Source organism: Uloborus diversus, chromosome 1 (genome assembly GCF_026930045.1).
Source record: "Uloborus diversus isolate 005 chromosome 1, Udiv.v.3.1, whole genome shotgun sequence".
NCBI classification, from domain to species: domain Eukaryota; kingdom Metazoa; phylum Arthropoda; class Arachnida; order Araneae; family Uloboridae; genus Uloborus; species Uloborus diversus.
The window spans coordinates 68,278,865-68,295,355 of NC_072731.1; the positions used below are offsets into that span (position 1 = coordinate 68,278,865).

The window sequence follows — 16,491 nt, forward strand, 5'->3', positions numbered from 1 at the left end:
AATATTCTGCCACTTGCCATACACCATTCTCTTCAGAAATAAATGAATTTCTTGAATCTTAAACTCTTTTTCTCAAATAGTTTGATGACTTTCAGAAAATCAAGTGCAAAATTAAGTTTTCTCTTTATGTTTCTACAGAGTAAAAATTCTCTGTTTTGTTACATACTGTAAACAGAGCTGCTAATAAACTTATTATCAGCAAATAATATTTAGGTTAACTTTTATCTTTTGAATGTCTAGCTAAACTTTTTGGTAAGTAATTTCAAATTTCTTTTATTTCAACCATGAAATAGGTCCATTACTGAGGTCACAATTTGATGTCCTTCCGTTACCGAAATACTACATCTCAATTAGTTCACCAAGAACCTATGGGGTATAGAAACTAATGGTTTTTTTATGCAAAGCAGAATTTTGTCCCTTGTCAAGGAGGCATAGTTTAAATTTTAATAGATATTTAATTTATATAGTTTTTAATGGTAACGAAAGGACAAAAAAATACGGTAACGGAAGGAGATTTATCTATAAGCTGATACAGGGTAATATTTAAGAATGCTAGTAGAAAACAAACTATTGTTTAAAGTTGGTAGTCACATTTAAAACATATATTAGTAATATTTGAACAAAAATTATAAGTGCTTTTATTTAAAAAAACTTTTATTTAAATTAAAAAAAAAAATGTTTTGTGATTTTATTTCTTTCATTTTATGTGATGAAAATCACTGAAAAGTACACTTAAAAATTCCTAAGCATGTGAAAATCATTTTGGTGTGACATGTTTGTGATATGACAAGCCAATTCAAGTAGAAACATTTGCTAACAAATTTGAAATTTATATTGGAACAATACAATATTGAAACTGCTTTCAGATTTGGTGCCACAAATCACAGGAAAGGACTTTTGAGAGCACTGGTTTAACTGTTAAACGTACTACGAAGAGATCAGTAAATTTAAAGATCAATTTTCAAAAAGATGGAGTAATATCCATTTTCATCCTGATACACAAAATATGCACTATTTTAACCCTGTTACAAATTGTGTTATTGAATATGGTTACTTCAACAAATCAAAGGAAATTTCACTTCAAAGTCAACAGACTGGGGACAAAAATGAAGTTAAAAATGAAGATACAGCTAAATTAAAACCACAAAATCATAAAGCATATGCCAAATGATTCATTAACAATTGCACAAGTTTTGTTAGTTGGATGGAAGAGAAAGAAACTAATAAAGAGCAATATTGGACAGGTGCTTCACAGAAGATATAGGAATATAAATAGCTTGTTTGAGAAGACATAATAATGTGGGAATGATCTTTGTATTTCTTGAGAAAGAAGATAAATGTTCTATGGATTCTGATAAAATTATTGAGTATTTAAAGAATCCGTTACTCTTAACAAATGCATAATTTATATGCTTAAATTAATTATTTTTTAAAACTAGAGGTAAAATTGTAATGATTGAACACTCCCGTGTGTGCTCTAATTTTTATACAATTTTCCCTTTTATAGTTTAGCTGAACTTTTGGGGAGAACACGATAGCGTGAAAACCATGTCGCAAAAATGTCCTTCCATTACTGATATTTAAATTTGAGTTTAAAAAAAAGTTACTAACTAAAATTTCTTGGTTTTGGCTTTTTTGGCAACTTACTTTGATCTGAATAAAAGTCTATGCATCAATTTTTGAAAACATATGTATTCTGATATGCTCACAGACAGAAATCCATCTATTTTTTTGTAAAAACCTTCCTTACGTTACCGCTGGAATTCATTTACTATTACAACTGATTTTATAAAATAAAAGAAGCTTCAAACACTTGCAGCAATTATGATGTAAAACTATCAAACACTTAAGCTTGAATTTTATTTTTTTTTCTTTTCAACGTTTTTGAATAAATATTTTATTTTATAAACAAATAATGAACCTATTTTTTTTTTTTTTTAAGCTAGTAGTTTTTTAAAAAAAATCTGTGACAATTTAGCAGTTACTAAAATTAAGTTTACAATAAACAAAATAAATAAATAATCAGAGAAAAAAATTAAAGTACTTAATAATTAACTTACCAGACATATCACCGCCAAAATTTTAGAATAAACTAGAAGTATTGAAAAAAATTCCCAAATTTTTGGAACATTTTCAACGTTTTTAAAAATTGTACCCTATAAAATTCACTGATTTCTGTATCTTATTGATGACCTAAATGTCCTTCATTTATTCTTCAGAAAAATTTTACTGTCTAAAATGTTCAGTAACTTAAGAAACTGATGAAAATTAATAATAATTTTTATGATTATCTTGAATCAACCATGGGAGGAGTTACGACTTTTGTCTCTAGGGGGGCTAAGCCCCAGGGATCTCATTTGGGGAATCAGGGCGAGCTAATTGCCTCCTCCCCCCCCAGATTTCATGAACATTGAACATACATTTATTTATGCATTTTTTTGCTTTCTTCCTATGACGTGTAGTGAGTATGTACCACTATCCCCCCCCTCCCCCATGGAAACCTTTAAAATGATAGGTCTGCTAAGCTCCCAGAAAAAAATAGAACTAAAATTAAAACATGATATGAATTTGTGTGCGACAAGTTTGGTAGGACGATTAAAACTTTTAAACATTTAACTGCTACTGTTGCACATCTTCCCTCAACTTCTATATCAAAAGGTTTGTTTTTACAGGACAAAAGAAATCGGGTGAACTTTTAAAAAGTAAGATAATTTGAATACAAAAATTTTATGTGCAATTTATTGCTTCAAAGGAAAGATATCCTTAGTGACGTCAAAGGAAGGATGGAGGGCATGTTAGATCCATTGATACTACTTGGAAATTTTTCAAAATTGAAGGGTTAAAAACGCACTAATAATCGTAATCAATCGTTTGGTGGTGCTAGGGGAAGAGGGGTCAGTGAGTGTAGGGGGATTCAGGAAAATTTCAGAATTTATATTAGAAATCACATTTTTAGGCACCTTTTAGTAATATTAGCGGGGTTCGCTTGTAAATTACTTTTTTCAAAATTGAAGTCAATGTTGAGCTATCTTTGGTAACTTAAGGGAGCTAGGGGCTTCTCTGAAAATTTTTTCCGCTGTAGGAATAGGTCTAAAAAACTTTTACGTTTTGGGCTATCATCGGGGAAACGTTATGCTAGTAGGGATGGAGTGGGTAGAGCCGTGTCCAAGGGGAGGGTTTTAAGGGTGAAACCCCTCCCATTATGGAAATATATGTGTCAAATGAAGAAAATGATTGACTTAAATTAGTTTTACTGTGAAAGTCTGTGTTTAGTGTTTTTTCCCCTTTCTCTCTGAAGTTTTTTTGCAATTGAACTCGGTAATTCTGTAATTTTTCTCTCTAACTCAACTCAGTAGGACCTAAACGATTGCATTTCTTTCTTCTTTTTTAGCTTAAAAAATTTTTCATAACATTCAAATGTTATGGAATTTACAATTGTTAAATCTTTACCGACTGAAATAATATTTTGGAAAAGCTGTAGTGGTAGAACCATTGAATGATCTACCACTACAAAGCATTAATATTGCTTATTGTAAGGAGGTAATGATGACTTTGCCATATGTTGCAGCTATGAAGATGTATTAGTGATTGTGTTTAGTAATGTAATTTGTATCTACAATAAGCTCATTCTTGTTTAATTTACAAGTAATTACATATTAAGCATTATTTCAGAACATAAAATTTGATAATACATTCTACATTATAAAATAATTTGTGGAGCGTTTTTAATACTTCTTGCAATAAACCACATAATAAACAAATTTAATTAAAAATAAACAAATAAGGTTTGATTAAAGTGAACCTGTAAAATGAAGGAATACTTTGGTCACTTGTGCAGCCAGAATTATCCTTCTAGAGGAAGAGGGGGGGGGATACAACAGTGCATAAACGCCATACTGGGATCGACAATTTATTGTAATACTAAATGTTGTGAGGGGTTGCATCCCCCATCCCACAGGTAAGATTAAAACCCATCCCTTTATGAAAATCTGGACATGGGCCTGTAAAGGGAAGTAGTGATGCAACGAATAGTGATTTGGCTGAATACAAATATTGAGCCATAATCAAAACTGGCTTCCGAATAATCGATAATTTTCATTTTTGTCTAAAAAAAACACAAATTGCATTTAAAGCAGTTTTGTGTGGTTAATAGTTAAATATGCTTTATAAAAGATTAAAAACAAGGTAACAAGGATTTGTTACAAATTTTAAAAACAATTGCAGATTTTTTTAACTTGATTTAAAAAGGCACGTAACTTTTTTCCTTTGGTGATAGAAGGTGAATTTTTCAACCATAGGTTGAGATAGGTTTGAAGTAAAAAATGTTACTTTTTCTAATGGTGTCAAAAAGAAAACTGTCTTACCATTTCTTCACTTTTTAGTGATATAATTAATGAAGAAAGTAGGACCTAAATTTCAGTTAAGTCTAAAAAAAATTCAAACTAAAAATGTAAATAACTTTCGTTGCAATTAATGTAGAACATTGAAGCAAATTGCGTAGAACGCGGAAATTTCTACCCTTTTCTAACAATATGTAATATTAATGTGTGCAAGAAATTTTTCACCCCCATATTCGAGAATTCATGTGAAAATTGGGCCTAAATTGGAATAAAAAAAGAACTATTAATCGGATATTTTTTGAAATTGTCTGGAAATCCTTCCGGTGCTGAAAGAAAGATACTGTGAAAATTTCAGCAAAATCGGCCAGGTAGTTCTCGAGTTTTGCACTTTCACACAAACAGACACTTTTTGGAGACTTCATTTTATACTATGTGGAGCTAAAGCAGGGATGGGTCTTTGACGTGACAAGGGTATAGTACTGATTTAAACAGTCAAAACCTGTTGAATCAGGTAGATTAAACTGAAAACACGAATTACAAACTTTTTATGATTTTCAGCTGATACCGAAAATGCTGGTATGTTACCTCCACAAATACTAGTATAATAAAATTCCAAAATATCTCGAAGTACCGTTATTCGATACACTGGTATCGGGATCACTAGTGCCACAGTATTTATATTGCAAAATTACACTGAATTCATCTGTTATATTTTACTGCAGACTTTACATAATCAAGGGAAGAAAGTATTTATCAATAATCAGTTTGCGAAAGCTTACATACATGACTCCGTTCCCTTCGTAAACTTTCACTTCGAGTTCTCCTTGCCTTTTCATCTACTGCATCTTCTTGCAATTGTTTTTCCTTCAGGAAAAAAGCATAAATAAGTAAAAGTCAAGAATGTAAACTTCAGTAATCAAACTTCAATTAACCCACAACAAATTACCCATTGCAATTTTTCTTGAGCCATACTCCTAGCAACATTATCAGCATTTTTCTCCGCTTCTCTCATTTGATTGATGGACCTGGATCGTTCTTTAACCCATTCTTCTCTAGCTGATGAATCTTTTATCTAAGATAGAAATGGGAAAATAACTTTTCCTATGATTACAATCAGTATCTACATGACATTGCTCAGAATATGATTCAATACATCTCAGAATATGATTCAATACATTCAATGGCAATGACAAAGGGAAAATAAAAGACAATAGGTAAGTCGCCAGAGAAAGCATGCTCATTGACAATCAAGTCGATTTATTTTCAGCAATAAATATTAAATATTATAGGGGAACCCCTTTTTTTACTTTTTCTGTCAGACTAATGATAAAACATGTACCGGGGGGGGGGGGGGGGAACGTTAAATCAGGGGCGGGGTTAAAAATCTATGCATATTGTTTAAAAAAGAATTGCCCATTAAACAAGTGGAAAAAAAAAATATTTTGCGGTAATAATGTTTTTCGTTTTTAGCATTAATTTCATTTATAGCATGTTCTATACTAACAAAGTTTCGCAAATTCGATTCTTAATTGGCATTTGTAAATAAAAATTGTTTTTGATTCTTTATGCTTCGAATTGCTTGATAAGTTGAGAGGACAGATAATTGTACAACGGATTTATCAAGACATTGGTAACTCATACACACACACTTCCTTTTGTAACATATAAAAATAATTAATTTAATTTCTAAAAATTTACTATTTTTTATTACATTACTGAGAAAAGCATTACCTTTTCTTTACCGTGATAGAGGTTGCAACTTATGAATTACTCAGTCAAATCTATTGTATAAAAGCTAACATGCCTTTAAAGGCATGCTTTGCTTAATTTCTTCTCATTTATCACATGTTAAAATCTATTGCATACCTGCCAACCTCCAAGAAAAAAAATCCGGAAGATTTTTTTATTTTTATCCACAAGATTTTAACGCAAAATAAAATCAAACAGGACCCCTATCCTCTTTATTTAACAATATATTAGTTATGAATTTCATATCAATTGAACTTACTTTCGTTTAGTAAATATTACTTTTATTGCTTTCTTTAAAAGTTTGGAAATAACATTTGGTACTCATTTTAAAAACAGAACAAAGCACAAACAGCTCGAACTGAGAGAACGAGAAGATAATCGGCGCCGAAATTGTGCCCCTAGTTGCCAGGAGCGACGCTTGCTTTGATTGGATCCCGATGAAGTCATGCGCTGTATCACTCCGTAACTTCATAATCTTGCCTCACTTCTTCTCGTGTCATTCTCCTACGGCAACCTTTCCTTGGCTACTTGGCCTAAAACGTTCCACAAAAGAATCGTTAGCGCCAAAATTGGCGAGATACAATTTTTTTCCTACAAAACGTGAAAAATCCGGAAGATTTTGCTCATAACCGGAAAAACGGAAAAAGACATAAAAATCCGTAAAACTTCCGGGAAATCCCGAAGGCTAGGCAGGCATGCTATTGTAACTTTATTACTTAATTTCATCGCTTGTCCAAAGCCAAACAGCATATTTTCCGGAATAAGCGCTGTACCCAGTGTAAGCACTTTTAATGTATGCACCGCACCTTCCATAAGCACTCCCCCAACATTTAACATTTTAAAAGCACAATCAGTAGCAAAGAAAGCTGGATTAAATGTAAATTAAAATATTTTTTTATTTCTCGATATTTTTAATTATTAATAATGAAATATTTTGAAAAATCCCCAATTTGCACTTTTTGCCTTCAGCATTTTTCGATTGGCCATCCCATCACTTTCGATGATTAATTTATCCAATTTCTATTTCCAACCCCTTGACTTCCAACAGCAAACAGATCTCTCATCAATGCCAAACGATTCCCAATTGCTTCTGCCTTTATTACCTTAAACTTAAAAGGCTGCAGTATAACTTTTCAATCGCCATTTCAAAAGCAACTCAGCCAACTCAGCGTTTCTCTCCTCAGTGAAACAAGTGCAATTGCTGACTCACCTTCCCTTCCCCCTCTTTGCTTTACTTATCACCCAAGGTCAAAGAATTTCACAAAATGAAAGGAAACAATCTGGTGCCATCTATTAGCAGCATTTTCAACTTTTTTTTTAAATTAAAACTTTTTTTTTAACTTGAAAAAAAAAAAAAAAAAAGACTGTATCCGGCGCACTGTTATATGTGCCACACCACTATATGCAACACACCGTCAATTTTTTGAAACTTCTTTACTTGCATGCGCCATGGCGCTTATTCCTGAAGATACGGTACACAGAATAAGACAATAATCAAATATTCTTTGATGTTTTACTTGACATTGAAACTTCCCAAAGGATAGTAAAAAAACGTCTAACTCTGAGGAGCATTCTATTATAACAATGGTCCCCAGATTAGTAATTTTACCAAAATGTATTATCAACAGAAGCAAATTAAAGTGTTTATTACTGTTATTTACAATGACTGGCAAATTTAAATATGAAAGTCAAAAAAAGAACGAAACAAAGAAAATTAAAGCTAGGGCTGTTCATAAATAATGTAGCTTTTTTTCAACATATTTGACCTCTCTCCCTCTAGTCATCTTATTCGCTCCCCTCTCTGGTCGGTTGTGAGTTTTATAAATATATTGCAAAAAAAGCTTTTATTTCAACCAAAATAAATGCTGTTATACTTGTTGTTAGTCTTTCCCTTATCACAACTAGGAGTGGGGGGGGGGAAGGAGGCTCCCCCTCTGAACAAGGTATCATTTTGAGGATGACTCCTTAATCGTACTTAATATGCTGATTTTATTTTAAAAGCAAAACATTATTCAATACACTTCTGTTTCCCTCCTTTTTTTTGAGAATCTGTTAATCAAGTTCCACGATACTTTTTTTCCAACGTTTTAATTCAGTGTGTCCAAATCTTCTTATTGATACATACTTGAAATTTGGATACATTTATGTGGGTTTTTCATCATATGATATGCTTACAAAAAAAAAAAAAAAATGTTTACAACAACTTTATATGAAACAAATGATGTAATTTGATTGTATGAAGTGCAAAAAGGAATGTATAAAAACAGAAACTCTTATTAATTAGAAAAATCTCTATTGAAAAGATTTATTACTTTAGCACTTATTTTATTTTTGTAATAATTTTAACATTTTCTTTAAATATGCGGAAATAACATAATCAAAACTTATGTATATATAAAATTTAAAAATGGCTTAAATTTAACAATGGCATTAATGACAATATATAAAAAATTATATGCCATAATAATAACCTCTCTTTCTTTCCTTTCTTCTTCCAACTTTTTACGTTCTTCATCAAGCTTTTTTTTCTCTTCTGAAATTCTTTTCTTTTCTTCTTCCTTCAAAAAAAAAAAAAAAAAACATTTTTACAAAAGATCATACCCATAAAGGAGACAAAAAAATTTGTAACTAAAAATTTATCCTGTAAAATTTACTGTGTAACTTCTTTAAAAATTATTTTTACTAATATCAAACATTTTCAAAGCAAGATTTTTCTTTAATGAATTTGTCCTTTACTGTGGACACTTAATGTGAAGAATGCTTTTGCAGATTTTTTTTAGAAAGAGGAGTTATCAAGAACCTTGCATTTTAAAAATAAATTTCCTGATTTTTTTTCCAAGTTTTCAACTATTTTTTCAGTCTTGACTGCTGTAAAAACAAGTTTAGAAATAACAAATAAATAGAATAAGCAACAAAACAAACTTTGATTTAAAACAAATAGAAACAGATTTCTTTTCTGCTAGTGAATAAATAATTATGGTCAGTGGTGTTCCCATAGGGTATGTTCCATATACGCCGTATACTCTCAATACGTAATGAATTACTGGGAGTATACCCTCAGAAAAATAGATGGGAACATCACCGACTATGGTGCCTTTTATACTTCATTAAAATTATTGGATTGATTTATGCAAAAATGCATTTTTCAAAAGCAATGAAATAAAAATCTGAGGCAAGAGCAGGGCAAAATAATTTTTTAAGGTGAATTTTCACTATCAATTTCGGTCATTAATTTTTGGATATCATTCATCACAAATACATTAACTTGTTCATAACCATTTCCTTTTTTTTTGTCACTCAAAAAAAAAAAAAAAAAAGGCGATCAGTTCCGACAAGAAGCCATGTCAGCCTAACCGAAAACTAGAGGCTCAGCCTTTGTGGAGACTCGGCTTGGTATCAGTGTAGTAGAAGCTTTAAATGTTTTATAGGGGGAGGGGCAGACTTAGATAAAATGAAAAGCTTTCTGCGAACACAAATTCTAACTAGAAAATTTTCTGCAAATAATTATTTTGCCTAACTTACCCTTGAATAAAGAGTTAAATTTATATTCAAATATGAAAGAGACCCAGTGTGCATCTGCAAATCATGGGGCCATCTTACAAAATACTTTTTTTTTTTTTGCTTTGTAAATAGTGTTTTAAGCAGAGACGAGTATGGGGGGGGGGCACCTCATAGCCTGGTCCCGAGCATGAAATTTTTAAAATGAGGGGTGAAATATATGCAGAGACGTATGGGTAAACAATATGGAGGGGAGCCCGTAAAAGGCATTTTGATTGGCCTCAAAATTTTTGTGTACGCCACTGGTTTTAAGATGTTTGATTCTTAGAATATGGTTTATCAAATTTAGCAGTCATACTCAGCTTGAAAATAGTTCAACACATTCTGCATCATATTGCTGTAACTAAGACACAGGGGGTAAAACTGTTTGGAAGGACAAAAATACTGATTTTACAGACCAAAATTTATAAAATACTGACTAAAATTTAAAAATTCAATAAAATTTGCCATAACAAAAACGAGTATCATACTTAGTGAAATAGATGCTAGCTTAAGTTGTAATGTGCAGGAACATAATGCAAAGTTTATTTTGTACAAATTTTGACTGAAAGTCATGGATTTAATTCATATATTCACTGAATTATGAATAAAACTTTTCTGAAACTAGGAAAATAAATTAAAAGGTCTTGCAACTGGTCAAAATATTATTAAGTGATTAAGAGCAGTGTTTAATTTAAATTTTTTTTCTTTGAAAACTCACAGGAAAACACAGCTTTAAGGAAAATTCCAACACTAGGAAATACACTAGGAAGTGGGAAAAAAAAATCTGTAAATTGTACATTTAACCCTGCTAATTTTTAGTTGAAAAAATTTATGAATAAAACTCTCTCTCTCAGAACACATTTAGAAGATTGCTTTAATTACCAATCAGCAAATATTTTTTACTTGTACAGAAACTAAGTTCACTTACACTGAAAGAATGTATGATGAAAGCTAAAGGCAGCAAATAAAAATATACAATTTAAAAACATAAAAAATTTCTTTTCTCATCTAGAAATTTTACACAAATGTAGCTGTCATGTATACCTTATTGCTTTGATATTATCGTCATTTTCCCAGTGGTCACCCTTGGTGGTAATTTGTGATGTCACCCCCCACCCCACACACACAAAAGCAAAAAAAAAAGCTATAATGGTAATCATAAAAACATGAAATTCATCAAATTTTCAGAAACTTTACATTTGTGTAATAACAAAATATTAAGTTGGCTAATGTGCCAAAGAAGCATATGTGCAGGCAGGCCCAGATCTGTGTACCAAGAAATTGAAAAAAAAAAAAAAAAAACTAGCACTAAGACTTACCAACGCTGCAAATATACACTGCTGGCTTCTGGGAAGGGGCACTAGATTTTGTTGCAGGGGGGACCAACATTTATAGATCTGGGCCTAAGTGCAGGGCCATAGCTAGGTCAAAAATATAAGGGGATGCATGAAATTGATGGCCCCTTAATTATTTCAAATGTATCTCAAACTTCTGGAAAGAAAAAGGAGTTCAGGTTTTAGAGGAAGTCACTTCTAAGTATAGACAGAAGAAAACAAAAAATAGATTAATCATTTCATTCTTTCTTCCGGTTTAATTTTACATAGTATCATCCCTTTTCTTCCTCAGTGTTTTAACCTAGTTTTAACAAAGTTTTTGTTTCAGTTTTGGAGAAAATCAGATGATAAACAAATAGAAAGAGTGACCACACACATATGCAACTCTTAGTTCCAGTATTAACTTACCTGCTCTTTGATCCAAAACTTCTCTCTTTCAACTGGATTTATTTCTGTAGTAGGCCTAATTCTTTTGTATACACTACCCTGATAATAAATAAAAAGATGAATGGTGCATATTTTAAAATGTGGCTCACTTTGATACAATATACAAACCAGCTAATTTTTCAGATTTTTCCACTTTTTGTTTCCGCAATTTCATTTCACTTTTTAGGAACGTGGGTTATTTATGTAATTAATATTATGAGTATTACATCAGTTTATGTTCTTAAAATACAAATGTGACAACCAGGAACATGCTCTGGGCCCCACTAGGCTGGTCCTAGTCAATTTATTAGTCCCCAATGAAGATCAATGGCCCTCTTAAAGCTATCCACTCCCTTGCTCATTACCGCCTCTTCCGGTAAGCTATTCCAAGTGCCCACGACCCTGCTAAAGTAGTAGTTTTTCCTGATTTCCAAGTTAGCCTGAGATTTAAATAGCTTAAAACAATGACCCCTTGTCCTGCTTTCCCCGCAAAAATTTAATCCATTTACATCTTTCATTTTGATAAATTTAAACAACTAAACTATGTCCCCTCTGACTCTCCTTTGCTCCCGGCTATACACATTAAGCCCATTAAGTCTGGTAACATAATCTAAATCTCAAAGTCCCTTCACTAGATTAGCTACCCTTCTTCGAACCCTTTTCAATACAGAAATATCTCTCCTCAGATAAGGCGACCAAAACTGAACAGCATATCCTAAATGAGGTCTTACTAAACTCCTATATGAAGGCAGAAGAACCTTCTTAGATTTGTTTGAAATTGATCTATTGATAAACCGAAGCATTCTGTTGGCTTTATTCTTTGCAATGCTTTACTTGTTCTTCATTTTCTACAATCCCCAAAACTTTTACATCGTCAGCAAAACAATTCATGCTTCCAGAAATATTTTCATTGACATCATTTATAAAAATAATAAACAAGAGAGACCCTAAAACTGAACCCTGAGGAACCCCGAAACATCACTCCATTTAGAATGATTTCCCTTCACAATTACTCTTTGTTTCCTTCCAGTCAGCCAATTTCAAACCCAAAGTAAAGTTTTTCCTCCTAGTCCTATATCAGCTGGTTTGCTGAGGAGAGCAACATACGGTACCTTATCAAAAGCTCTTTGAAAATCAATATAAACAATATCCACACACTTTTGGTTATCTAAAGCCGAGGTAACCTTGTCATAGAAATGCAATAAAATAGTAGGACACAATTTACCTTTCCTGAACCATTACTGCAAACTAGTCAACAAGCTATTAGTCTTTAAGAAATTCATAATCTTAATTTTGATCTAAGTATCTAAAATCTTACAAACCACTGAAGTCAGACTTACAGGTCTATAATTCCCAGCATTACCTTTTAGACACTTTCTTGAAGAGCGGCTAAATTATACAAAAAGCAAACTTGTAATTCTCTAGTTAGATCAACCTTAATCTATGCAATTTACTAATTATTAACACTAGAAAGACTGAAAATTGCTGTATTCATAGGAAGTCTGAAGGGGTCTATGTGGCACCTACTAATATTTCAAGAAAATTCTTTTAAAAATTGCTACTTGGAGGAATTCACATGCCTGATACATATTCATTAATGTCTGAGTAAAATTTCAGAACACATAATTTCCGCCGATGCTATGTCTACGCGCCTAAATGTAGAGTTAGTTTCTCTTTTGAAAAGCAATCTTTATCGTTTGGCTGCTGTGCAGTCGGTAGTGTTTATAGCATTTGGAATTCAAACCAGCTTCAAAAACAAGGATGGTAAAGGTGAAACTAGAGCGAATAATAGCTCTTTATTCAACAGCAACTAAGCAAAAAAAAATTTTTTTAACATTAACTTGCACATTTGGGACATAGTACATTTTCACCCAAGAAATTCATTTCTAGTATTATTTTTGAAAAGTATTAATGTTTAACAACCAGGAAACAAGCTTCAAAATTAAAAAAAAAGTTAAAGTTAAGTTCAAAACTCTTTTATGAAAATACAAATATTTAAAATTCTTGTTCTGATACCATTCAAATGCTTCCTTGTAACACTTTTTATGATTAACTAAATTCCATTACAGTTTTCAGTGTGGGAATAAACTGTAATTAATCATAAAGACATGAAAAGAATTATATAATATACAGAAGCATTTGAAGGGTATTAGGACAAAAATGTTATGCATTTGTATTGTATGTATTTGCATTTAGACTGCTTAAAAGAAAAGCTGTTTTGCGTAAATTGTATTTTAACGATAGCTAAAATTGCTTTCCCAAAACTTTTTGTTGTACATATCAACTAAAAATTGGTAAATACATAGGAAAATAGCTGTTCTAAATTGAAAATAAAACATGCATTTTTATGATACCCTAATGGTGGTGCCTAAAAAGTCAAAAACAATATCTATAGCCTGTCATGGGGAATATTTTATTGTATGTACAACTGAATAAGCAGAGGTTCTATCACCTGAGCTAAACTTACAGCAATAAGAATAAGCAAAAGTGAAAATGATTGATTTGATTTTATGTTCATAGAAAAATTCTAAACTTATTATGTTTCATTGAATCATTTAAATATGATTTACATGCTATTAAGAATGTAAGATACGGATGGTACATTTTTTTTACTTACTACAGGCGTTATATTTTCAACTGGATCTGATCGATCTTTAAAATTAAATTTGGAAGCTGAAGCTTTTGCAACTTTTTCCAATATAAGAGAAGGTTCTACATCATCCTCCATTCTAGCATTAATTGTAACATGTGCCCCCTACAAAAATAAACAAGATCTGAAGACAAATCATAGAACAGAAAATGAAATGTTTACTTACATTATAAGAAATACATATTATTAATGAACTCATTTTTTTCAGGAAAATTAAAACAGATCTTCAAGTCATTTTTATACTTATTTAACTGCACAAACAACTAAATTATGTTCAAAAATATTCATATCGTTGTTTCTTCTATTTAGTTGTCCAATTTTACATGAATTTTTTTGATGCATTGAAAAATACTGTCTCTTAATATTTTAAAGAAAATTATAAGAATAAGCTTTTAAACTTTGAAAATTTAAAAATGATTTTACTGCTAAGTATTTGCTGATACTTAGTATTTGCTGATACTAAGTATTTGCTGAAATGGGAAAGAAATTTGACCTGGCCCGTGAACTTTCTTCCAAAGTTCCATAGGCAGAATTTTCTCCTTGCCTTTGACTAAGGTAAGGGCTCAGATAGCTAAAATGGTCTCCTATTTTTAATGGTTTTTAATTAAGTCAAATCATGGCCCAACTTAATTCTTATAGGCCGTGACAATCGCTGAAACTCATGGTAACAAAGCGGGCACTACAGGAAACATCTATTTTCATTACGTTGCCATTGATTGGTGGATGCAGGAGTTCCGCTCAGCCCCTCTTGCGGTCAAAATGGGCGACATAAAATCAAAAATAAAAACTTTGAAAGTTGACATTGATTGGTGGATGCATGAGCTGCATCAGTTTAACACAGAAAAGTCATAAATTGTCAAGGCCTGATAAGCGTCAGCATCATCTAGTGGGACCATGGTCAAATCATATTCTTTTTCCATTTTACAAGGTTATGGGCTAAGTAATCTTAAAAAAAAAAAAAAAAATAATAATGATAATAATAATAATTTATTCTTCTTTTTACATCATTGAGTTCAAAATACAAATCCAAAAGTGACAACCAGAAACAGGTTCTGAAACAAAATACGCTATTGCTGGTTTTTCAAATAAAGACTGCACGAGTTGTTTCTATCCAAAATTCTTATTTGCCAGTAACATTCATCACAATATTATTTTTAAACAAAATATCATGCACAACAGCTTATCAGTGTTTCAGAAAAAGGAGGAGAAGAAAATCTTTTGCATTGAGTTAAACAAAATTCATTTTTGAAGGACTTACCTTAAAGAAATTAGAAACATCATGTACATGATTGGCACAAGCTCCTTTTCTAGTCAATGGTGCTCCTTCACCTTGCTTCAGAAGAAAAAAAATATTAACAATTCAGAGAAACCAAATACTTTCTGACGTTGGGCTTTCTGACGTTGTTATTTCTTATTTTATATTTTAGTATGGTTAATGAAAACGAATTCTTATAATGAGCACAAAGCTAAGCTTACCCAGTTGATCAATACAAATTTTGGAAGACTCGTGTTTGGATCTGTAACCTTACAATAGGCATACATTATTTTTCCACTGTTCAGCTCATCAGCCAATTCCTCTAAGCCTCCATCTGTTTAAATTTTTGCAAGTTAAGCTTTAAATGTAAAGATACAGATTTTTTTTTTTTGTGAATTAACAGTAAGTGACTTACCTCCTTTTTCAACAACAAACAAGTCATTTGATTGTTTCTCATATCCAAAGAGAGCCCTGAAACATTCAATTACATATAAGATCTAAAGAACATTATAGAGTTCATAAGTTAAAAACGATTGAATAGCAATTCGAGGTTAACACTGTTAAAATACAGACAAATTACTCTATCATATAAACGGTTATATTTGGGGGAAAAAAATCAGCTAATATGATAGTTTACATTACCAATTAGTAGCTGTTTTGTCGTCAGAAACATCCTTCCAAGCTTCAAGTAAGGAATTACGATGTTTTGCAAAATTTACCGACATGTTTAAATGGACTAGGAAAGTTATCAAGTAATTATCTTTCGCAAACAGGAAACTAGTTCTTTTGCAAAACGTAATGCCTTGAAAAAATCATTGCTTTTAAAATTATTAACCATACACTTTTAAAATACTTATCCTCAGTATTGTTACTGAATATACACAATGATGACTTATTTCAATAATTCGCAAACATTAGACATTGGGCATGGCCGTTGTCAGTTGCATGGCGAACGGGTTGTTGGTTGATCCTCCAGAACAGGCATGTAGTTGCTCTTTTGGCAATTTATATCAATCTAGAAATTTTATAGAAAAAAAAAACACCTAAAAAGAATCAAAATTAAAAGTTACTAAAGTTACTTACGAGGTAAACAAGAAGGAAATAATAAACATTAATAAGATTGAATGATCTTGTATGCAGAATTATTAATCGACTTAAAACTACGAAATTGCGATTTATTTACATTTAGAAAGAGAT

At 31.5% G+C, this 16,491-nt stretch overlaps 1 protein-coding gene across 1 annotated transcript in view; it reads right to left on the bottom strand.

Moving 5' to 3' along the window:
- Positions 1–16,229, bottom strand: part of LOC129230288 (drebrin-like protein) — a 44,864-nt gene extending 28,635 nt beyond the window's left edge. Inside the window, exons 1-9 of the mRNA XM_054864690.1 lie at positions 15,937–16,229; positions 15,710–15,765; positions 15,516–15,628; positions 15,298–15,372; positions 14,007–14,144; positions 11,372–11,449; positions 8,561–8,647; positions 5,287–5,412; positions 5,124–5,204 (exon numbers count right to left, since the gene is read on the bottom strand). Coding sequence (XP_054720665.1) covers positions 5,124–5,204; positions 5,287–5,412; positions 8,561–8,647; positions 11,372–11,449; positions 14,007–14,144; positions 15,298–15,372; positions 15,516–15,628; positions 15,710–15,765; positions 15,937–16,019 — 837 coding nt within the window. The 5' untranslated portion in view covers positions 16,020–16,229. The remainder of the gene's footprint in view (positions 1–5,123; positions 5,205–5,286; positions 5,413–8,560; positions 8,648–11,371; positions 11,450–14,006; positions 14,145–15,297; positions 15,373–15,515; positions 15,629–15,709; positions 15,766–15,936) is intronic.
- Positions 16,230–16,491: the final 262 nt, after the last annotated feature.